We start from the raw sequence: 25,505 nt of genomic DNA on the forward strand, positions 1-25,505 counted from the left end.
TATTAATAATAGTTCCTATTATATAAATAGCCTTTATAAAAAAATAATCTTTCAATAATTTTAATAACTCACCTTTCTTTAGGTTCTGGAAAACATGTATGAAAAAAATCTATTCTGTTCAAGTTAGATTAAAGCAAACCTAAGATGAACACTACAACTCTCTGTTGCACTAAACCCAATTCTGACCATACAATTTCCAGGTTAGTCAGGTTTTGGGGATGACAGGGAGTTTGTGAAGGTATGAATTGCACCCCTAGAAATACTGAGCAGAAGAAACACCACACTGAATGGGCCTCTTTCCCACTGCTTTCAGAAACTGCGCAGATGACGGACCCAGAAATCAAAGGGTCATCTAAACCCCGTAAATGTTAATGCCTCTGAGCACATTTAAAAGGCACTGTCCTCTCACTATTGTTTTTAGATCTTTGAGCTTAAAACTCCTTCCCTTCAAACTATGCTGCATTTAAATATTCACTGTCACTTGGCTTCTCTTTCCACTCTTCTCAGTGCAGCACAGTCTCTACCTGCTATACCAGATCTAAGGTAACATGTGATGGACTCCATGTTCATGCTAGCACTATTTTCTTTTTCCTCCTAATTAATCCTATGAAATGAAAAAGGGAAACATTCTTCCAAGTTTACCTTTTTGGGCTTAAGGCATAACACGAAGTCACACATCAAACTAAAGTTTAGTTCTTGAAGTGTACAATTTTAGTGCTATCTGAAACCCTGTTTTACATTATTTTTCAACAGTTGTCTGAACAGTTCATCTCTTTTCTTGCCGTAAATTCTAATGTTGCTCGTGGTTTGTGCAATTCCTATGCAACCAGTCTTTGCTGCTAATGGGTATTAACAGTGCAGTACCCACAAAGCGGGCCATCAGTTCTTGTTTTCTTTGCTCACATTTCAGTTCAAAGCATGTTGTTTTATTGTGTGGAAGATCCAGTCCATTTTTGTTGTCCAGCCACCATGATGAGCATCATTCATTTGTTTCATGAAATACTCAAGAGCTTCTTGCTCAGTTTTGTCCAATGCAAGGGTCTTTCGAATGTACGCAATATCGTCAAAGGACTGCAGTTCTGGCATGCCTGAGCCAAGCATCATGGAGAAAAGATTTATGAAGAGGTTGGCATGTTGCCTAATTGCTAGATAAGCCTTATAACACATCTCCTGAAACCTGGAAGAGACAGGGAAAAAAGCTGAGTATATTTCCTTATTAGATGCATATTACTACTTCACCTCCAAAACAGTTTTCAGGTAACGGGGTACTAAAGAAGTGGACAGTCTTAGTCTAATAAGAACACCAGAAAGCTGCTGAGGATATACTCATCTTCCTACTCCAGTTATCTTCGTTTCTGGAAGAATTAGTAATGGTCAGAACTAACGCAATAGCCAAACTGAGGACAGGCTTTCTAGCCTTAACCGGCGTTTGTGATTCATGCAAGTATTCAGCACAAGTTTATGGGAGTTTCCAGAGCCATTTTCATCATTGCTACTGACATCTTGGACTTCAAAGCACATTTCCAGGTACACTGCTGCAAACAGTGCTTTCCTGGTTCCCATCAGAGATGCACCTCTCCCCTGTAGTTTTATGAGGGCAGTGGCTGTTACTCTTTAGGTACTCTGGAGAACACACTGAAGACAAGGATATTTTCTGCATCACAGCATTGGGTGAGAAATGCCTATTTATGCTGTAATCACTCATTTAAGTGAGGTTAAGAAAAAAAAAAATGCAGAAAAGCTTTGCTGTAGTATTCAGGCAGACACTATAACTTTACATTTATCCTTCCCCCTCCCCAACATAATGAAATGAACATTAAAATTGAAACACCAAGGACTATCTCTGGAAAGACAGATACTAAGAATCACTATAGCAACACAGATTTTAATAATAGTAAATAAATAATTTTTTAAAGTTTTCCTTTCCTTGAAGGTTCTTCAGAATGTCAGAAACTACATAGGCCAGATAAGAGCTGATACCACAGCTGCTCAAGAAAAGAGAAGCATTGCTGAGTGACCAGCAATGCTCTGATGTGCATTACACCCCACGTATAAAAATTCTTGATTTTTTGCAATTCTGCAATCCCAAGAGGATTCTAGTTTTAGTGTTAAATAAATGAGTCAGATATTTTACAATCTATTTTTATTCATGTGTGCTGACCTTAAAAAGTTGAAGTGAGGTTTTGTGAACCAAAGGCCAGGTAAGTGCTAAGATCACCTTCTGATTTACAAGTGGATGGCTGATTTTCAACTAAAGAATTAGAACACACTCACTGCAAGCCAATTAAAATACTTCTTCGCAGTTAGAAGGTCTAATTATTAATGGTCATCAGTAGTAAACTGCATTTTAGGTATAAAACACTCTGGAAGTTAAAAACTTAACACTCACCTTTCAAACTCCCTTGTTTTGGTACATTCTTGGGCTCCTTTACTAATCACTATCAAAAAGTCTTGTGTTAAGACAAATGGCACACGCTCTCTCTTATAGCCAAATTTTTTCTTCTTGTGATCAAGGAAGTGTCCAAAATCAATGTGAAACAGCTTGGAAAGAGAGAAAGGTATTTTAAGATTAGGAATTCTTTGCTTAAATGATATCCCAGTTAAATTGATCATTCACTTATAATTCAGATGGATTTATTTTAGAACCAACATATCAGGCAGAGCTGACTTTAGGCTATGTTTTTAGAAAAAACATCTCTTACTTGTCCATCATCTTTTACCATGATGTTACTATTGTGGCGATCACCAATGCCCAGTATGAAGGTAGCAACACAGTAGCCAGCACAAGAACGTGTAAACAAGTCAATAGCTGCATCATACCTGTTGAAAACAACAAAAGAGACATTTTTCTACAGATATTCTAGTAATACACAAGTGCAGATTATTTTTCCTTTTTGTTTCCCTCTCTGTTAATCCTACTTGTACTATCTTCTCTCAGTGAAGCAGAGTTCCTGGACTTGATCACTTTATCAAAGTAACAAAGTAAGGAAGACATTCAGCATACTCTGAAAACAGTAGTACTTACACAGATCACAATATACAAGCAGTTCAACTGACTGCCCATCTTTTAAAGGCCAGCAGTTTTGCATTTTGATGAGCTACTGTTAAAATACAGACTTTTCACAGTTCTACCTCCAACTTATGCTTTACTCCTGGCAAGTCACACAACCACCCCAACTCAGGAATCCTAGGCAAACCAGGGCAGGGGAAAAAAAAAAAAAAAAAAAAAAAATCACAAAAACAGATGGACATAATTTCCCACTTGATGAACTTTAGTTCTCTTGAAGCTTCTATCAAAAGAGCACAGAATAAGAAAACCAAGTAACAGGAAATCTCACATTTCTCCTTTGTTTTTGTCCTTGAGCCACTGGTGCAATGTATGGCTGTTGAACTGCAATGCTCCTTTTAAGCCTCCTTTACACTGGATCTGCATGATGGTATGAGAGCTCCTCACCACTTCAATGAGTCCCACACAGTCACCAATAGACAAACAACCATAAGGCAACATCCTGAAAGATGAAGGTTTGGGGTTTTTTGAACGAAGTTTAAAGACAGCAAGCAACAGGCATGTTTGATAACCCTTATCAGGTCAGTGTCATCTGTCACTTTAGGATATGAATATCTATTTTAATGTTTTATAGGTGTATTATCATTAGTCATGTGGAAAACATGTACCAGATATTAGTACAGTAACATGCCAGCCACTGTATCCAATGCCACTTTTCAGTTTTATATCAGCACAAAACGTTAAGGCAAGATTTTATTCATTTGTTCTTGGAGGCCTTGGGGAGTACACTGGAAAATAAGCCACTCAGTGTGACTTAATGAGATCTATTCGACTGTATTCAAAGTGAAGTGCTAGAGACAAAATCTAAGCATTCAGAAAATCAATGGTAGGATGTCATGGGTTACTATAAACAAGTAACAGGGAATACTGTGTAAGACCAGCATAGGACCTTCAAAATGAGATGCCAAACAGGACAATTACAAAATTGTAACTGGAATCTACAGTCAGCAACATTAGTTCATTAACACCTAGATAAATTCTAACAGTAAACATATTTATTCATAGACTTTTTGAAGAACATAATAAATCAGCTTTTTGTAATCTGTCTTTAAAACTCAAACGATAATCTCAGTAGCCCATTTTTCTCTTTACAAGTAGAAGTCAATTCCTCTACCTCCCTTTTCTTTCCAAGGTCTCTGTCTTCACCTTCCCCCAAAGTCTGTTCAAAACACTTCATCTGATAAAACCAAGTCAAACCCAGTCTTTTATTCAAAGACTAAAAGAAACATGGTCATTACCATATTTAACATCCTCTGTTGAAAGACCTGAGAGACAGGGTCATGTACCTAAAAGCAGCCCTTTTCTCTCCTAAAGTTTCCTTTTTGGGGTGAAAGTGTAACACCTACAGAGTAAAATGGCCTTCTAGGAACACTGGGGTATGAAAAGTGTTTTTTTGTGATGCCATGGTAAAAAACCTTCTGGCTTTCTATTACATCTAAGAGTCTAAGGAACACCAGTGCAATGTGCAGCTGGAGGCAGAGCTGACTGCTGGTGTTGCTCTGGAGCTGGGCTTTTCCTCTCTGCATTAACAGCACTTTATTTGCAGGTACTAAAAGTATATTTATATAAATCTACACCTGCGTTTTTAGATAGAAGTCTGATATGAAGGTCAAAGAAAAACAGGGAGACCCATCTATTTTCTTAATGACATGGCATAAACTTTGGACTGTTAGACTTTCTGTAGCGTAGAGATACACAGTTAGTGGCCTTAGTGGCATGGGTCGCAACTTCTAGATGCTCAGAAGATTTTCTTTTTGTCAACCAGAGTAATGTGTAGCTTGCTCAAGATTCAGAGTCCATCAGCTGCCTTATCTGGCATGCTCATTTCAGGCCGTCAGTACAGCAAACAGACAGCTTGGACCTTGTTTTGATATTTTTTTTTTTTTTTTCTTTTTAACAAAATCAGCCTGTCACACCATACCTATTCAACTTCTTTTCTAAAGCTCCATGCTGCCTCTTTAAGAAGAATGATGGCAAGAGGTGGGAGAGGATATATTTTTGCATATTTCCATAGCTGGCTACTCTTCAAGACATGGGCACCCTGAACTGTAACTCTGCAAGCTGTTCTTGGAGAAAGTCATAATTCTGCTGCCTATTACAGCACTAGACACAAAATAGTTGTCCAGATGCATAAGAGATGTAGACCAATAGGTCCCTTTTGTCTAGATGATGAGGAAATGGTAACCGGGGGTGCAAAGAACATATTTGGTTTGATAGTGCAGAGGAAAGCTCTGCTATGCCACCACCTAAAAATCTACCATCCAAACACCTATTTGGAAGCACATCCTGTCTAGTATTAGTTTTCCAGAAGCAGAATATTCTGTTTCTACTGAATGGCATTCTGGAGAGGCTACTGTACCCACAGACTATTTAAAATCGATAAGCTTTGTGTGCATTACAGTAGGTAACACCTACTTTGTGTACTGGAATGAAGATACCAACCACCAAGAGTTATCGCTCAGTGGGGCTGCAAGTTTGGCCACTTGTTCAAAGCAAATCCTACAGACACTATCAGGAGACTGTAGTGTGGCTAGTGTGTGTTAGCTCTTGTAGCCGTTCCTGGGAAGTAGATCCCACATACCCACTGAAGTATTTCTCAAATATGATCTTATCTTCACAGAATCCAATTGTTTAGCTAACTGAAGGGTATTAAAAAGAAATTAAAAGTTGCTGTAACGTGTACAAATATGCCTATTTAGAGCATTTCATTTAGTACACTTGGGAGAACAGAAACAATCTCAGGCAACAAACCAACGCAAAAACCCATCAAGAACAGTATTGCTCGAAAATGACATCTAATCCTTACCGAAGATCAAGGCCCTGATTTTGCCAGATGTTTTCCATAATTCTGATTATCTGAAGTGTCAGCATGTCCTGACGCAAGTCTGCAATAGTCAAATACACAGATTGCAGATTTCATAACACCAGAACCATTTGTTACATCTTTTTACTTTTCTGACAGAAAGCATGTCTAAAGAAAACTAGGCTTCCATACTTTAGTGTAGGTTTTGTTCTCTCAGTAGAGAAAAGCAAACTTAAAATAGTTAAGAAGTAACATAAATGCGGTGGTGATTTCAAAGCTGTTAAAAAATATACACTACAACCATGATGACAGAATTACAGATTACACATTTATAGTATCTTGAAGACATTTTCAAGTAAAAGACTCAATGTATTAAGTAATATCATGTTCCATCTCTGACTATCTTAGAATACAAAAAATTCTTGCATGACAGAGATACTTATTTGTGCATGCTTCATTTTTCTGAAAAATAAAATTGTTTTGCTCAGGTTTTTTTTACAAAATATTTTTCTAAAAATAAGTATTTTATATGCTTAGACGGAATACTAAACAGTAGGTTAGGAAAATAAACAGAAAGGTAGTTTTTGGATGACGCTTTTCCTTACCATCTCCATTTTTAAAGATTATCTCGTTGTTCTGAAATAACAATTCAGACATAATATCTGGGTTTTCCCAGTTCAACCACAGGGGCCTTTTTGCAGATGACATTATCCTGCACTCCTCAAGCCTATAAAAGAGATAAGGTTTCTATGAAATAGGCACAACTTGATTCTCATACCATATTTCATACTAAGTTCTCCCTGTTTTTTTCAAACTCTCTGAAGTGGTATCAAATTAAAGACTCATAAGTAACTGACTATCAGCCAGGTAATTTTTGCTTCAAACTTAAATTAATAAGTGCAACGTTAACAGTTTGCTAAGCCCAAAGCAAAGCTGGCTAATATTGTATGTTTTCCTTTGGCAGAGTGTGTTCCTTCCAAATGGAAAAAGGATTGCAGTTCCTGTCACCTTAAAGGAACATCCAATTGTCATGTTGTTCCAATTGGTTAAACCACAGATTCAAACTACTTCGCTCCGTATGAATTACTCCGCTACAAATTTTATTCAGTTAGCTTTGAAGATACTAACACTTTGTGCGTTAACATTTAACCTTAGCATTATTAAGGTTAACTTTACTTAAACTTCTACACAAACTTAAAAATCAAAGACAATACCGAAGATTTCCCAGTTGATGTGCAGGATTAAGAGGAGAGATAAAACCTTGTAAAGCATCCATAAAATCTGGCCGTCTCATTTGCTCAACAAGAAACTTCATCTGTACCTGATAAATAATCACATTCAGGTTTTGAGAACATTAATTACAAGTAAACAAAGGTAAGTATCAGAATTTAGTTTAGATGTGGTTTCAAAGCATGGTTTTGCACACTTCCAACATAAGCAAATCTGCGCAGCCATGTATTACACAAACTGAAACCCATAATTTCTATGGCCTTATAAGAGGCAGACAATGACAATGCTCACAGAAAATATTACAGCTTCTAGGATTACACACTAACTATTGAAGTCAGTATTAATACTTTTCTAGTTTTTAAAATTAAACACAGTTCTAAGTAATTCCTGTGACTCCAAAGCAATAGTTTTGATATGTGGACAGCTTATAATACCTTCTGGGTCTCATCTTTTTTTTCCTGCTTGAGAATATCTGTGAGGTTGATCAACTTCTCCATAGCCTCCACCTGCCTGCTCAGATGCTTTAAGTACATTCCACACGCTCGACAGTAGGACTCCAGAAGTAAACCAAACCTCTGACTTACAGTTTTATTGTGCATTTCAGACCTACATGGAGAGGAGGAACAGTTATAGCTTAAAGACAAGACCACCTAGAAGTGCCAAAAATGAAGCTATACCTGTAGCACCTTCCGGAGGGCTGTTCATGGATACGTCTTTACAGGTAAATAACTTCTACTGACCTCCTGAAACTCATCTTTTTGACTGGACTGATCTGACTTCCGTACCCTTTACAACTAATCTGGCACAGAGTTTATAGACTTTCCCCTCCACTCCTCTTTGCTTGATACTGTCCTTTTCTAGCCCTTGCCTTTATTCTAAATCCCAGAATTTCCTCAGACCTCCCAGAACTCTGCACTAAATCCCAAGCTTTCAATACAACTTCCAGATTTCTTTACTAAGAACCAAGCTAACCTGTTCATCTACTCCTTATCTCACTTAGCTAATCTCAGGCTGTGGCCCTTCCAGTTCCTTTGATCTTACCTACTCTCAGTCCTTGCATAGTCCTAAAATACATCCCCTCAGACTACTTATTGAGGCAACTTATTCCATTATCCTTGATAATTACCAAGGTAAGTAGAAAACTGAAAGCACAACAAAGACTCTTTGATCCTGTTTCTGTGTCTGATCACACTATCTCAGAACAGAATTTTTTAGGTGAGACCTAGCTACAATCCAGTGTGCTGTAGGCAGATCTATGCTCAGCTTTGTCAACTCCACAAATTACAAAAGCCCATGTTATAAATGGTTATCAAGCCCTATGAAGTCTTTAATAAGCATGTTCAAACACTTATTTTTCCAAGCCTTATCCGGTCATATTGGGTGGCTTTCTTTAGGCCTCCACTACCTAGTATTTCTGGAGAAGACTGGTGGGTGATCTGGCATACAAATTCAAGTTAAAGCAGCAGAAATATGTGAAAGTTGTAAACAGCTAACAATATGGGAGGTTTCCAGCAACCTTAGTTAGGCCACCCACCTTCTAAAATAATCATCATTAGATAAAAAGAAATAGAAGACTAACTACCTATTATTAACTAGCTTTTGAAACTGCAAGGGATGACTTCTATTACCAAACTACGCATTCAAACTCTTAACCAACATAAAGCAAACTAAGCGTGTCTAGTTTCCTAAAAAAGGACGTTTATTATGGCAAGCCTTTAAAATAACAAATTGTTTACAGCTAATAGGAATCCCACCACCTCTTAACATTGTATTAAGCTTACTTTAAATGCCAAAAGAAGAAGTGTCCTATCCTTTGATTGGTCAGTGCTTTCTTGAGTAAAAATCTCACAAGCTGATTATCTAAATACTGTTCGTATTTCAGAACCTAGTTAAGGATAAAGAGAAAATTAAGAAAATTACCAGCTGCAGTTATTTCCAGGAACCATATGCAGATTAAAAGCAGTTAAATAGAAAGCAATTTGTTTTTCATTAAATTCTGTAGAATGACTGATCTTGGTATTAATACTTGCATGTGTTTGGATATGAACAATATCTGCTAACAGTGCACTGGCTGCCTCTATTTTGAGAGCTTAACATCTGATGCTTCCTTTACTGTTACCAAATATTTTAGCCTCAACTTGCTCAAAATTTTGAGAAGATGCTTCTGCTCATGTTCTCCCATATGTTAAGACAGCTGAAATAGCTGCCTGTTCCAGTTGGTTGAACAGCTTTGCATCTCTACAAAATTTTGGCATGGAGTGTCAACAAGTAAAACCATAGCACTACAGAAAATGATCTATATTTCATTTCCTGCTACTACATAATCCGCAACACAAACAGATACTTTGATAACCTCTTTTTCACATCATTTTAACTGCTGTTGTATTTTAAGCTGCTGTGACCATCAGATATACACAAGACATCAAGTATACCAAAAAATGTTATGTACCTGTACTAGCTGGATTAAGTACTGAGACAGTTTGTCATCTGTCAAGGACTTCTCTAGGCACCGAACTGCAAAAGCTCGCACCATCGGATCTGGATAATTACAGTCCAAAAGCTCCATTGCTTGCTCTGGCTTGATCGAAGGCCAGTCCTTCACCAAGCAGTACATCTGGGGACAAGAAGTCCAAGCACATTGCACATTTGCATTTGTTAGGAAGAAGCTGTGATACACAGCCATTAGAAAGTATCATCAGACACAAACTGCATCTGAGTATCTTTATTCACCAGTCCTCTCCCAATAAACAATCTGGTGTTAGTTGTCAGCATTGTTATTTAATCCACTACAAAAAGAATGAAAACAAAACTTCACATTTAACTGTAATTAACAAATCAGCAACATAAGGATAGAAGTAATGCCACCAAGAGGAAATCTGAAGAACTATGGACCAGACTGATCTGTCAATTATAGTGGCAACTTGAATCAAGTATTTATGTTTTCATTTAATGTACCATGCACACATAAAATGGATTTTAACATCTGGAAGTTTTCTTCAAAAATCATGTTTTAAAGCTTTTTCATAGCTTAAAACTAATTCACAACTGAATGTTACCTGAGCCACTTCATCTCTAGAATTCCATTTAACAGACAAAAGTAATTTGGGTAGAATTTCTGGAGTATTCACACAATAGTGTCTGTGAAAGAGAAAACAGTGGTATGTTCAAAATGTCATTTTTCCTTCAATGAACATCTACTATGTCCCCTCAGTCTCAAATCTTTTTCTTCCTTTGTCAGCAGAGTCTGCCCAATACCACGGGATGGTGTCATGTGTGAAGGTAAGACTGCAGCAATGGGGAAAATGTCAACTACTCAACAAATTACTTTTCTCAACTGGCTTATGCACCAATCCATACAATGCAGAACACTTTAAAAGCCTTCTCTAAAACACTAACCCCCAATAACACAAACTAAAGAAAAGGGAGCAAAACCCAAAACAATCATGACAAATTTGGAGTGAATGGGGTGAAGTTTGAGTGTGACAACAAGGGATTTTCTTTGGTTTAGTATTTGGTTGTAAATACCTGTGGCTCCAGAGGAAGTCCTTCTCTTGCTCAGTGATTTCAGACAAAGGATCTCGTGTGCATATGGCTCGCAGTTGCTCCTTGTCGCTTTCTCTTAACTCGTTATCTCTAGCTATTCTGTTACTCTGCAGAGAGAAAGTGGTCCATTAACCCTCCACACGTTTCCTTCTGGCATCATACAACATACCTGAAATATTTTAACAGTATAGCAACACTTACACCCTATGCAATACTATGTTGGCTGCTTCCTTTTGTTGTACCTGAGGACTTACAATTTAAAAATTGAGATGAAAGACTAGCCTTTGATTTCTACAACTGCTTCTAGTCACTACTGGGACAAGAAATACATTTCAACTACATCAGTTGTGTGGAGAAGTAGCAGGAGTTGACACCTGATGAACAACATAAAGCAGCACAAAGTGAAACTGGTCATCCTGTCTCCAGCTTTGGGATTGCTGAGAGCTGCTGAAATGAATAAAAGAATCAGAACTGAAAAAGGAGAATATATGGGATGAAGCTAGGTAAATAAAAGGCAGAACACTGTAGGAAAGTAACAGGAAAATTGGAAAACATTAACCAGAATTAGTATAAGATACTCCCCAAAGAGCACAGAAAACAGAACTGGTATATGCCAAAAGTTTATCTAAAACTTCACTTGTTAGAACCAGCTTAGACCTATGGCAGAGGTATTGAAAGTACTACTACTAGATTTTCCACAGCTCATGTGCCAAGTTCAAATTTTCTCCTACACGATTTTTCTTAGTTCATTTGAAGTATTTTTTGCAAAGCAACATATGAAATGATGCGGTTTCTGAGGTTTCAGCTGCAGAATCAATGGTGCTGCAAGAAAGAGAAATCTTAAGCAGCTTATATTATTTATTGCATTTAGTAGAAAATACAGCTGTAAGGAACAAGTTTGATGCTGAAGATGAAGCTATCCCAGAAATTCTAGAACTGAGCAGTGGTGTTACAGTGAGCTCCCGTTTTCCTGTTTTTTCACAGATACCTACTACTGCAAAACGATAAGATCAACTCTTTTCCAAATTCAAATGGTTTGAACTGCAGAACCACAGTGTTTGATCTCTTGTTCTGCTCCTTCTCTAGACAATTTCTACCAAGCACATGAAACAATTTGATAAGCAAAACCAAAACTGAGCAGTTTTGTTGGTGGCAATTTTAACTGGTTGAACTAGTACTTTGAAACGGAAACACCTACATGTCTTTTATAGAATGTCTTTCCAATGCATCTAGCCTTACAAACTGAAGAGAAAAACAACCTGAAATTTCCAGGCAGGATATCAAGGCACCCTTTAAAAGGTGAAGTGGTATTACTACTAAGAATATGCACAAATACCAAAACAGTTGTCAAGTTATACCACATGGTGTCCACTTCAGACTGAAAGTTCTGTACTTTACACTTTTCTTTAATTACATAAATCACATATTCTCATGAAAGGTTCACTACTATTACATAGGACAAGCATATTCTGGCCTTCAAGCTTACATCTACCAATATTATATTATTAATCAACAAACTCAGATTTTTAGTACCTTGCCCTTAGTAGCATGATAGTGTAAGACCTTTTTGCATCAACATTTTTTTTTATGATTGCTCAGGTCACATGGACTGGATTTAAAAGTGGGTGAAATTATTCAAGACTACTCTGTGTGGCACAGGAAAGCTTCTAGAACACATTCTTAAATATTATGATAGTGCATAAGCTGCAAGTAGCAAAGCCAGAGTCATTCTGTAAGGAAGTGAATGGATAAATGATTTCATAATCACCCTACTCCTGACAAAAGATGAGGTAGTTGATATTGAACAAGTGATTAATGGTATATAATCATCTTGATTCTGAAAGAGTCATCCTAGAGAGTAAGTGAAAGTCAAAAAAGTATAAAATGTACCTGCATGTGGGTCAGAAAGATCATAGTTTAGGTCAAGCCCAGAAGGAAAATGCATTTATCCTGTTGCGGTCAACACCAAAAACTTGAAATTCTATGAATTGTGGGACAGTAAATTAGATTTAATATTTGAAAATTCCTGCATAGTCGAGATATTAATGGACCTATAAATTATCTCTTATAAGTATGTATTAATTGATTTTAAACATAGTGTAATTCATTTCAAGGTTAGACAAAAAAAGTTATGCTTTGTACCATAACAAAAACAATTGTAAGGAAATCATACCTCAGTGATGGCTTTGCTGACTTTTGACCATTTCAGACAAGCATTTTTTACCTCTTTTGGATACGGCCAATGCTACACAGCAACCTAGTATCCAGTTTTTGAATGAGTAACAATGCACTGTTTTTTAACTCCCTAACTACAGTTAATATTACAAACAGCTATAAATATGCACAGTACCTGCATATAAAAAGTTTGGCTTCAGACCTGAAGATGCCACACGTTAAAGGATAAAGGGGACAAACAATACTACGAGATACTAGTGATGTTCAGACTTACCAAGCATTTAATGAAATACAATGTAAGAAAGGATGTAATAACATTTTTGCAGACAAGGAGGTTTGAACAAAAAATGGCATGAATAATGAGAAAAAGAAATCAAAGCAGTGATACACAGTTTGCTTCTCTGTCAACTTAGTCATTGAAGTAAATAGGCTTTCTCCATATTTATCCACTATGACTTTCTTATGCACTAACATCTTATTTGTGTAAATCCTTACAATAATTTGAGACTTTATTCTACCTCAGATTATTTCCTTTAATTGTAAAGTGTAAGTTGATCATTATTTTGTCACTGAAGGAAGAGCTTATTCTCCTTACCATTTTCTGTTTTTGCCTACAGACAGAACAAAACAATGAGTTGAGCATATACAAACCCAGGTAACAGGCTGTTACAGCAAAAGAATGTGATCCATCAAGAAGCCAGCTGTCCCTAAATACTTAGAGTCCAACAGCACTGCTCAGTCACAAGACAAATCATAAGCAGATATGCCACTCTATGATGGACTTCCTGTAGAGTATCAGCAGATATCAAATGCCTGCAACCCTTTGTCCAAGACACGTTGAGATGGGACTGTTATAAATATCACCAGAATTCCCAAACTGCAAGCTTACTGATACCTACTTACTTCTTGGCACAAGCAAAACTTTCCACCCCAAGACTCTTCTTCACACAGATCACAAAGCTCTCTTGTGGAAATGCAAATCTTTAAACCAAAAATGTAAAACATACCAAATAATTTCACAGCCTTGTCTTTAGATACAGAGCATTTCCAGCTTTACAGCTTTTTTTTTCTTCCCCTCTCATTTTTATCATCCAAAATGTGCTTTTAAGAAAGCTCCAAACTTCACCAGAAAGCCAACTGTCAACGCACGTATTCTCTTTATGGAATCGAGGAGATAAAGGACTACACTCATGTGTATGCCAATCAGTTCCCCTAAAATTCCCGGTACTCATAGCCATAAGTAGTCCATTAAATATAGCTAGTAAAAAGTTACAAGCACCTTTAGGTTATAAAAGAAAGCCTACCTATAGGCATGAAACCGCAACAAATAAAACAGTATCACTGAAAGAGTACTGCAACTGTTGAAAAGTGAAACTAAGTAGTTTAGACATCTGAATTAGTGATACAAAAGTGTCAAAAAGGTCCTAAAACAGTAAGACAGTTTCTCTTTAGAGTGTTCCGGTTGGTCAGTGAAGCATTAGGTCAGTTTACCGGTAATACAGAGAAATGCGACTATATTTCTCACTTTGCTAAACATGAAACAAACAAAAAAAAATCTTTTCTTGCTTTTACAATAAATCAGGATACATGAAAAAAGCTTTCTTTATCACTAATATACTGATTAAAATAAATAATGTTTTCATATTTGAGTAGCTAGCCTTGGAAGGGGAGTTTGCCTTACCAGCCCCGCGTAGCTGTAGTTGAAGCCCAGTTCCCGCGATATAGTCCAGTTGGCGTGTTCTTCAATCACTGCCATGTCTGGGAACTTCACAGGATTGCTAAACCAATCAAATTCCAGCTCTAAACACGGAGTTTCCTATACAAACGGAATTCAAATTACTTCTTCTGTTGAATGATACCAATTAGAATACAGCGTATTTTGGATATGTATTCCTAAAGAGGAGACTGGCGTGTAAACGCTTACCTTATTTGGATTTGATCCAGTAACACCAATAGGATTCAACAAATCTTCCAGCCCATGAGGTACTGCCCAAAGATTCAAAGCCATTTTCCCAGATACAAGAGTGTCTGTGTAATCAAACATGTTTATATTTCCCCAAGCCAATGGACAGTGCTCCTTAAAGAGATTGAAAGATGATTTTTCAGTGTCATCTGCTAATTGCTGCAGAGCGAGTCAGGTGAAAGCTGTTAGAATCCCACATTAGCTGAAAGCAGGGTGTGGAAGCTGTACCATATTTTTCTACGAAAGATCATCACACCAGTCATTTTGCAGAATAGACACCAATAGACACTTGCAAACACATGCTAATATCTCCCCCACATCAAAATACTTCAAGATGACAGAGGTTTTTTTGACAGACAGACTTTTCAACAAGGCCTGTAGTGAGAGGACAAAGGGCAACAGTTTTAAACTGAAAGAATAGGTCTAGATAAACTGGACATAAGGAATTTTTAGGTTTTTTTTGGTGGTGTTTTGTTTTGTTACTATGAGGGTGGTGATACACTTGAACAAGTTCTCCAGAGATGTTGTGGATACTCCACCATTTGAAGTGTTCAAGGCCAGGCTGGATGAGGCTTTGAGCAACCTGATCTAGTGAACCTTGAACTCTTGATCACTTGCACCTCAAAAAATCTAACACTGATCTTTTTCTCTGGCAATACAGTACAGAGATGATTCACAGCACTGAACAGATCTTTCTTCCATGTTGTTTCATTTCTGACTACAAAAAAGTGGTCATCTGAATTAGATACAAGAAAAAAAAAAAACACAACTATTTTAATCAGATTCTAATCAAATACTGGACTAAGACTCATTGCCAGGACAGCATTTACCAAGTATCTTCCCAAACTTGACTTATGTAGCTTTTGTTCACTCGTGTATTAAAGCCACTAATTATTTTACCTCTTTAGCACCCTTCCGGCCCTTAACAGAACAGATGGAAAGGCAGAGCCGAGCAGCACGTGGGAGGTCAGGAATGTACATGTCATACAACAGCCATTCATTCCACCTGTAAGATTTAAAAAGCAGAGTAAAACTAGGTGAAAGGAAAGCATGGCAACAACTGCATTCAATCCACAGTAAGATTAAAAAGCATGTTATATTCCTACCTAAACTGTGTATGTTCATAAAGAGTATTCTTTCTTACTGAAGAAGGGTCCTCCTACATTTGACCACGTTTACTCCTTTTGGGAATGGAAACTTTCCTGAGTAACCTTCCAGCATCAAAACTGTTTAAAAAGTCATGCTAGGTTCAATTCCTGCAAACTTATTACTAAGTTCATTTACTTTACTCTTACAAACCTACTGACTGCAACTGAGTTTCAATTAATTCAGTTTATGAATAGAAGGTTAGGTAAAAACATTCTCACAAAATTTAAGGCAAGGAATTGGGGGTTCGACTCGATGATCTCTGGAGGTCCCTTCCAACCCCTAACATTCTGTGATTCTGTGAATTCCTGGCAATGAAGTCTACCTCAATAATGGCTAAACTGAGCCTTTACTCCTTCAGTGCTGTGATTTATGATGCCCTGAAGTAAAGTTCTCTACAGTCATTCAAGTTCTTAGCTTACCTGGGATTAGAACAAGGTACCCTTTGAGTATTTACATTGTCACATAAAGGTTCCCCTCCATGGTAGATACCGGTTCTAACATAGATCTGAAAACAATGTTAATATTAGTACTATCTTTAACAAGTTACTACAAACTGATTTTTTCACTGATAACAACAGATACTATGATTACAACATATTCTACCAAGTAAAACACAAAACTAAAACTGAAAACTAAACAGCCCCATCACTTCTCAACCTAAATTCATTCATGCTGTGCAAGGTGTGAAGCAAGCCATATAGGCATGTCCTTCCAGAAAAAATGGTTTAGTGTTTTTCTTCATTAATGGCAAAACTAGTTCTGACAATAATAAACTCAAAATTAACTCTAAAGAAAGCTGGAATTTATTTTCAGTTCTTCCTGTGCCAAGCTACAGTCAGAAAAACAAACAAGTTCTGAGAAAGTTAGAGAGCTCGGCTTGTAGTATGACTTCATGACCCTACCTGCCTTTTCTTCTTGGCTTCCCACACCTCCCTTTTTAAAAACAAGGACAGCAGCACACTATCCAGCATGCCCTCATCAAAAGAATTCCCCATTACTGTGACACATTCTTAGACATAATAACTCTAATATAGGTAACAACATTGGGTTTGTTTTTCTCTCCATTACATACTCAGCTGAAGTGAACTATGCAAACTGAACTGTGCCCCTGTCAGGCAGAATATTTCGCTTAATACCACAACTCACACCTTTGAACTAGTACACAAGTTTTCACATGCTAAAACATGGCTTTAATTTTTAGAATTGAGTGCTTAAATTTAAATAACAATGTGGTGTAACTTTCCAACATGCTATGTAACACATCTTTTTCCACTGTAAACACACAACAGAACAGTCAGGAGGGAAACCATTAGCTGCTAAAAGCCACATACAATGCCAAACAGCATGCGCCTTACCTTGTCTATGTCTCTAATGTTCACATTGACATAGGTTGCACAAAGAATTCTTATTCTAAGAGCACTATTTATAGTCCAGAGGGATTTGGCTGTAGCTTCTCCATTCATGTAGGGTGTAGCTGTAGAGATACGCCTGGAGTAGGATGGCATTGTAAAGGTGTCCAGTGGTAGCTGGGTATACAGGCTTTCCTTTGCCATCAGCATCAGATTGGGCATGCGGCCAAGCATTATACAGCTTCTTATATACTGCAAGAAAACAAAACCTAATTCAGTATGTTCTCAAAGTCTATAACTAACAACACTCAGGAAAAATATAAAAGTGTATTTAGAGAGCTTATCGTTGCCCCTGTATGTATGCTCTTTAGTGTTTTGTTAGAACACCCAACAGTTTCTATGTGTTGTTGGGTAGGACTGCACAGTAGTGCTTCGTACAGATCTTGAGAGATGAGTAATGTCTACAACAGTGGAAGGTTGCACTGGAGATAGAGAACAGACCTGCCAAAACAACAGGTCAGGCTTCTTCTAGTGCCCCCTGCCTCCAGTGCAGTACAGCACAAACAAAGCAGACTGCTTCCAGCCCAGAGTTGTTCCTGGGAGCAGATCTGCTGCTTTTGCAGAGCCTGCTGCTGTACTGGGCTGCTGTGCAGACCTAGCCCAGGTGACTGATGCTCCTGCTCACGGGCAGAGAGGAGAAGGCAAACGGCAGACGCTCGGTTCTGGTTCAGTTGTGCTTACTGCCTTAAGCTCAGCACTGCTCCTGCTGCACTCCAGCTGTAAGGCAGGAGGGAGTGCTCAGAGCACTGCCTGGCAACTGTACCACCAAACACAATGCCTTAAGACAGGCCCAGCCCTGGAGTGTAATTAGCAAGCTCTTCTGCGGCACAGTAAAGGCACAGCAGATACTTCTGAAGAAACCACACTAGATCAAATAGGTCTAGTGTTTGATCTGCAGAAGACTGTGCAGAATTATTCATGTATGCCTGCACTTGTTCCCCTGCTCCACTGAACAGAATGGGTTTTCCCATCACTCGGTATCCCCCAGCCTTCTTCTCCCCCACACTGCTCTGGAGAGCAGTTCACCAACCATTTTAGACAAAGGAATGGAAGCTGTTTATTACAACAATACATTCCTCAAAGAGGAAGCAGCAGCAGTCTGTCAGGAAATCTACAGGGTAACATTGCTGCCTGCTCCACAGAGGGCTGCTGAGATGCTCCTCTGTCAGCAGTTCTATCTCACACTCACGGCACTAACAAATCCCAGGCAAAGGAGGACAGCCAGCCACAAAGAAGATTTAACAATGATTCCTGTAGCACTAGAAGTTTATCACCCCGTCAATAAGATAAGAAAAAAATTCAACACAGAAGTAACAGAAAAACAGTTTGTTTAGGTATTTTTTCCACCCCTAAAGGGGGAAGGGACAAGATTCACAGTAACCATGGTCACCTCAACATCTGACAGTCTTTTGTACTACACTAATGCCATTCAAGCGTAACTCACCTCTTGCCATCAGAAATCTAGGGTATTTCTGAAAGTACCTGCCACTGATTTATCACTTACATTAGAGGGTAAACTACTTCTTTCAAAGAAGAAAAATTACACTAGCAATACACATTCCAGTTTAAATTACCTTTTCTTCATCCTTCTCTTTTGAAGCACATGCAACAATAAATATGAACACTAGACTCATGCGTTAGCCAATTAGCTTAAAGATGCATACACTTTTAATTCCTGTTTTGGGTTAAGTTAACGGAAAAGCAAGTCAGCCATAAAGTTGATCACTTCTCTCCCTCATACATTTGGATTATTTTAGTGCTATTTCAAAACAAGTCCATTATGTTACTCACCTTATACTGGCTCAGTGGATATTTTTCTAGCAAATATTCATCACAGCCACACACTTTTAAAATATATTTGCCCTGGTACTCCAAGACACAAAGTTTCAGTTGTTCAGATGACAGCAACATACTTCGTGTTTTCTTCCTGATTGCTTCAGCAATAACTTGCTCAGGCACACAGTCATGATTGATTTTTAAGGTGTATTTCTGCTTATCATTGTTTGGTGAGACTATTACCCATATCACCACTATAATTTGCCCTAGAATAAATGTAAATAATGTTAGGCCTATCATTTTTGATACAGTTTCAAAACAAAGAAAAAACCAAACCCAAATAACTCAAAATAAACCAGTCCTGCTACTCCAATGTAGAGAACTGCTTGCAGTACTGCTGAAAGATTGTGTAGACAAGATTGATAGCCTGAACTGACAAAGGGTTTATAATTTCTGCAAGAAACGATATGTGCACAGTTTTCTTTTGACTCTAGTGCAAAGCCAAACTTTCACCCCTTGAAGTTAAGAATATTTCTATTAACTGAATACTACTATTTAACCTCCAAGAAAACAACAGTAACTGTTCCATTTTTGAGGACTGCATGGTAACTCAGTGACTTAGCTTCATTTAATTCCAGATTTCTAAATGTCAGAGAAAAGAAAAATTAAAAGCCAACTAGCTGTTTCTGACCATTAAAAAGTCACCTCTACTTAAAAAGTTATATTTCAAGATTTAGTTATTACAAAAGAAAAAAAAAAAGTAATTTTAAGTGTTGTCTTCTTCCTTCTGAATCTGCACTCTGTCAAGAAAGTTATTCTAAATAATTTAAGGTCCAAGACATTGCTAGAGTATACTAAATACAGTATGTAAAATTGATGTATCTAAAGTCACCAGTTGTACTCTTTGGTTTCAAAAACTGCAAAAACATGTTTCTACTCTAAGTATTTATCTTACCTTTATCTAGTTTATTGTATATGTGTTTGGGTAGCTCGGGTGAAGACTCTACATTTGGAGGACAGACATATAATGCTCTGCTGTGTGGTGCGTTGGCATCCCGAAGATCCACTGCTTCTTTACAAACATTAAGAATATTTCTTCTGAAGTCTTGTACTTCTGGATCCTTAACCATGTCAAATTCACAGACAGGCATGCCAATAGCAAAACCTACAGTATTGAAGAAGCATGAGGAAATAATTGTAACTGACAGTTAAGGCTAAAAATTCTTTCCGTCGGTGACAGAAACAGCATGCCTTAAGCAAAACAACCTAAAATATTTGTGTTAACTACTGGCTTCTACTTGTATGCATAGCTGGTTTATTCCATTCAAGAACAACTCAGTTCTAAAGCAGTCAGCACTCAGCAGTCACAAAGAAAGGTTAAAAGACATAGTCACTGAAAATCCTGGAAGCCTTAAATGACCACTCTCACAGCTACCACTCCTCCTGAAGGAAAAGGACCAGTAATAAACTTACTTTGAAGTCAGCACCAAGTTTCTTAAGTGGATCAGAGGAGCTATAAAGTCCAATTTTTTCCTAAAAACCTGGCAGGATTGTAGACTGTACCTATTAGGACCACAGTGAAATCTGCTTACAACTGAATTACAACTATTCAATTTTTTTTGGATGAACTACGCTACTTAAGAACCTGACAAGCACTCCAAGAGATATTCAACTTAACTCTTTTGTACAGTCATATAGTAAGTGTCCACTTCTCTCAGGTCCTTTGTGTCAGATGTAATTCCATTTACTTTAATGAGATTACTTGTATAAATAATTATTTATGCATGAATGTTCAAATAGAAGCTTTCAATTGTCCTGTTGCATGGTTAGCTAACCACTGTTCTCCCTAAGCCTCCAACAGGTTAAGCTTTACAAAGCACAAGTAGTTTACTTATGATGCATTCATAACAATTAAATAATTTAACAATTAGGAGCACTCCAGAACAAGTATTTCCAGTCAACGAGACTACCACTGCAATATACATGTTAGCAACTAAAAGGGAGTAGGGATGCTGGTACTGCCTGAATTTGGACACTTAACCTGGACACTAGTCTCCCTGTGCTTTCTCAGCAGGTAATTGACAATAAGCTACTCCAGAGATGATTCAAAGCATCATCATTTTTCTCCTTTATGCCCCTCCAACCTCAGGTGGTTTTGTTTCTGTCCTCTCCCCGTGTGTTTTTTTTTTTTTTTTTTGTTTTGTTGTTTTGTTGTTTTGTTTTTACTTGTAGGGGTGGGGGAAACACCTAATTTCTGAAATTTTACTTTATAAAAAAGGTAGAGCAGTATTAAAGCATGTTCTATCACAAACGTCATTTCAGATTTGTAACTAAATCCAGAACTTATGATCCTGTAAACTTCAAAATAAACAAAGATAGACTTCTTAAACAATAGAACAGGCTTCACTCTGTAGTGATATGAAATCCTCCTAGTAAGAGACAAGCAGAAAATATCCTCTAACCTACATAGACCTATGAATATGTACAAAGCAAAGACTTCAGTGTGAATGAAACAGAAGAAACAGTTTACATTCATAGTTTATGAATGTAAGCTTTAGTATGATCAGCATCTTCAGACATTTGATGCAACGAGAGTTATGAAGTGCAAACTTTCACAAATTCAGGTGACAAATATAACCCATTTAAATTCTTTAGTTTGTATTTTGAAGAGGACAAGCCAGTTAAACAGATTTAGCCATGTTGAAGCAAAGATCTTCTCACCTATTTCTCTGTTAAGAATCTTTTCTTCTCTGTTACCTACTGGTTCAATGACTTTTAGAAAAGGCTGAAACAGTCTCAGGTCACAAAGTCTCCGTGTTTCATCAAAAAATTCTTCTCTTTCTGCTTCTTGTGTAACGCTTACAAAAATGTAAGAAGACTCATCCTGAAGGAGCTGATAAAGAGGGTATTTTCTCGCTTCTTTAAAGAGTTCATGTTTAATAGTTAGTAAGGTGGCCTCACGGAGGCATTCAAGAGTCACTATCATTCCATTTGGGAGAAGACACTCCACGAGGATCCTCGGTGGCATCAAATGGATGCCCCATAGTTCACCAGATGACGGCCGTGGAGGCATTTTTAAGTCTTTAGATAACTTTGCACTGGGAGTTTTTCAAGCAGTGATTTGCACGATTAAACCTAAACAAAAATAATAAATTTAAATATTAAAAAAAGAAACACAAGGAATTTCAGATATAAATGTTCAAAAGCTGCTCATAATCGCAGATGAATATTCATGGCTATATTATACATTCATAAACAGAAAAAGACTTGATAAAGTAGATGTCTATGGAACTTGTATTTGATGTAAATATCTACTCATAACAGTTAACAGCAGAATCACACAAGTCTGGAAAAAAGGTCAATACAAATATAGTCTTACAAAAATATTATTACCACCTGACGTTTAGAATCATAGAATCAGAACACTTAAACAGCATGGAGGATGAAAATCAGCTCTGCTTGGTTTAGCCAAACCAGTGCTTCAATTATTTATTTCTTAAAACTTTTTCTCTTAATCCAAGTCCCTTAAGTGTTCAAATACCACTGACATAATAGTTAAAAGTATTTGCAAAAACCTCTAAACTTAAAATTAAGAATTGATTTACAAACAAAACTTGGCCTTTGCTTCTTTAGATCAATATAAGCTACTTAGACGAGCAACAAACCCTTTTTCCCCATGAATGAGACAGAAGAACTGAGGTTCATTAACACTTTTTGTTTGGGCTTGTTTTATTTAGGATCAGTTCCCTGTCCTGGTTCCCTTTGGCAGTTGCATGAATGTGGTGGCCAAGCCACAGGAAAGGAGAGGAACACATGTCTGACCTTCTAGCAGCGCTGCTTCATGCCAGCTTAGAGCTGGTACAAGAAAAATACTATCTGGACACAGCAGAGAGGTCTCATAGCCCAGTGGCCAAGCACAAATGCCAAACAAGAACTTTATTTCATCAATAAACTCTCCTAATTGCTACCTGATTTTGTTTTATGAACCAGCAGCAGTATTTATGTATTTGTGAAAGAAATTTATCAAGAACCCGAGTTTGTCCAGGAAGTTTTCACACACAAACTATGAACATCCTGCAACATGAGTGAAGAACATTCCATGTTACAAAATACTTGTTTTTCTTTCTTCTGAAGCCTGCTACTTTCACCTGATACGCGAGATTTCTTGTAATGAAAGTTCCTTATCTTTGCATTCTCTGCTCTTAATTTTACAGAGACCTATCAAGTCCTTTCCATCACTTCTTTTTCCATAGTAGTCAGATTTTTCAGTCGTTCCCCGTCTATGACATCATTCTATGTTTTTGTTAATCCTTATCACCTTTTCTGTATCTCTTCCACCATTACCATGTCCTTTTTGTGAGGTAGAGGGGCAACAATCGTAACTGCACATCACACACAAGGTCAAAAGCAAGCTCACGTTCACATAGCAACATAATATTTTCTATTGCTCTCAAGGTTCCTTTTTTGACTGTCACTGAGCAGCAAGGCATTTTCATGGAGCTACATACTGTAGACCTAAACTCTTACTGCATAACAGAAGTTACCACCAAAGACCATCACACATTATGCAAATCTCAAATAGTGCATTACTTATGCTTAGCCCAGCAAGCACATTAGGAGAGGATAATATCAACAGACATCTAAAGAGCAGTCCATCATCCATCATGGCTCCTCCATCAACAACGTCTTGAAAGCACAGGGCTAGGATAACTACCAGGCTGCTACTCTAAAGCCTTTCTTAGTCACCATTTAAGTCAAGAATCCTCCCAGGATTGCCCCCTCTACCTTACTTTCTTTCCTTAATAACAGAAAAGTGGCACGAACTCAAAACAGCAGCTTCACATCTCTTCTGTTTCATCAGCTTTCTGAAAGTTCTCACTGTGGAAAAGCAATGAATGCTACACTTGTCCTTTGCTCAGTAATGTTTATAAAATATATAATTAAACATATATATAATAGATACAACATGTTTAAATACATAGCATATAAAGCCATAAATACATGTAAAAAAATAAAACCATGACCCTCATTTCTGCACTTCTATGCTTTGGTACGTATTTTCTGTGAAGCTCTCTTCCAAGTACATCCAGTACCTGCTTTTGCCACACTATAGTTCTTAAAAAGAAGCATTAGAATGAAAATGTTTTCCCAAATCCACTGCTTCCTAAGCAACTCTGAGCCGCAGTAGGGTTGTCTTTTTTAATCCCTCCTTTGTAGTTGCAGTTTGGGCTTTTAAAATATCAGAAGTACTGAAGCACCACTGCAGGTTTAGAAAAGTGCTTTTCCACTAACACCTCACGCATATTGATAAGTGCTTTGCAACTAACTTCTTTTTTTAAAATAAGAACTTAAAGAAGCTATATTTTTTCTCACTCTTGTAATAGTCTCAGTGAGCAGATGCTGAAACAGAAAACTTCTAAGCAAACTCACAGTGTATTTAAAGAGTCAGACTTGGCAAGCTTATAAATTACAAAACATTACAAATGAACCCAAATAACACCATTTAGAGTAACCTGGAGAATTTTGTATTACTGATAACCAGTCTCAGTTTACAGATAAAAAGAAATACACTGAAGGTTAAATAACATCTCTGTGATCAGGCAAAGCACAAACAGGACTCCCACTCCATACTGGTGAATCATATGCTTATTCACATTTCTTAATTACATGCATAGGCAGAAACACCTCACTGTGAAGACATACCAGCATAAAAAAAAACCCAAGAACATTCAGTTGTAAGAACTCCTCTGTCCACACATACAAAGATAATATACATGGACCACAATCAAATTAAACATTCACAACACAGATGGAGTTTATACCAGCAGCCTTTCAAGTTCAGTTCCACAATGCCATTGAGGCTCTTCTGAACTGAGGGTTCTAAGAGCCCATCTTGCCCCTGCTCAAGGCAGGAGTGTGTTCTCATTCCTCATCTTGCTGGCATGAGTGCTCCCTGAGACAGCTCATTACAGGTTCAGATGGATTAAAGTGGCACTCACTTTCCCTCTCTTGGGTTGGCTTCTGATGTTTTAGCTGCCCGAGTCAGACAGATGCCATGGTCTATGCTGGGGTGTGAGCACAACTGCAGCAGTGCTGAGCTAGCTCAGCTTCAAGAATGGTGGTTTGTGCCCCAGCAAATTTTTCCTCTCTCCCCACCAATAACTGCTAATAAAGAGAGGCAGGGCTGATACATATGAAATCCTATCAGAAAAGTATCTTCTTACAATAAATGCCAACCATGGCTTTTAAAAAATTTGAAACATTAAATGGCAACTCAATTCCACTGCTTTAAAAACTTGCTAACAGTCCAAAAGGGACATCCCAACATCTACACTCGTTCTAGAGCCACTGCACCAGAACTGCAGCTTTTGTTTTGCTCCGGGACACAGG

General features: G+C 37.6%; 1 protein-coding gene across 1 annotated transcript; it reads right to left on the reverse strand.

The window, feature by feature from the left end:
* Positions 1–540: 540 nt before the first annotated feature.
* PIK3CA (phosphatidylinositol-4,5-bisphosphate 3-kinase, catalytic subunit alpha) lies at positions 541–22,250 on the reverse strand. Its single transcript, XM_008946278.1, has 20 exons — positions 21,837–22,250; positions 20,071–20,280; positions 19,131–19,381; positions 17,286–17,531; positions 16,350–16,435; positions 15,682–15,787; positions 14,743–14,895; positions 14,500–14,634; positions 10,626–10,750; positions 10,157–10,238; positions 9,550–9,714; positions 8,882–8,985; positions 7,535–7,706; positions 7,085–7,191; positions 6,476–6,597; positions 5,874–5,952; positions 3,339–3,509; positions 2,703–2,820; positions 2,390–2,541; positions 541–1,177 (listed from the first exon to the last, which is right to left on the reverse strand). The coding sequence occupies exons 1-20, from the start codon at positions 22,186–22,188 to the stop codon at positions 907–909; spliced, it is 3,207 nt and encodes a 1,068-aa protein (XP_008944526.1). The 5' UTR covers positions 22,189–22,250; the 3' UTR covers positions 541–906.
* Positions 22,251–25,505: the final 3,255 nt, after the last annotated feature.

The sequence above is a fragment of the Merops nubicus genome, unplaced genomic scaffold (assembly GCF_000691845.1).
Source record: "Merops nubicus isolate BGI_N331 unplaced genomic scaffold, ASM69184v1 scaffold42228, whole genome shotgun sequence".
NCBI lineage: Eukaryota > Metazoa > Chordata > Aves > Coraciiformes > Meropidae > Merops > Merops nubicus.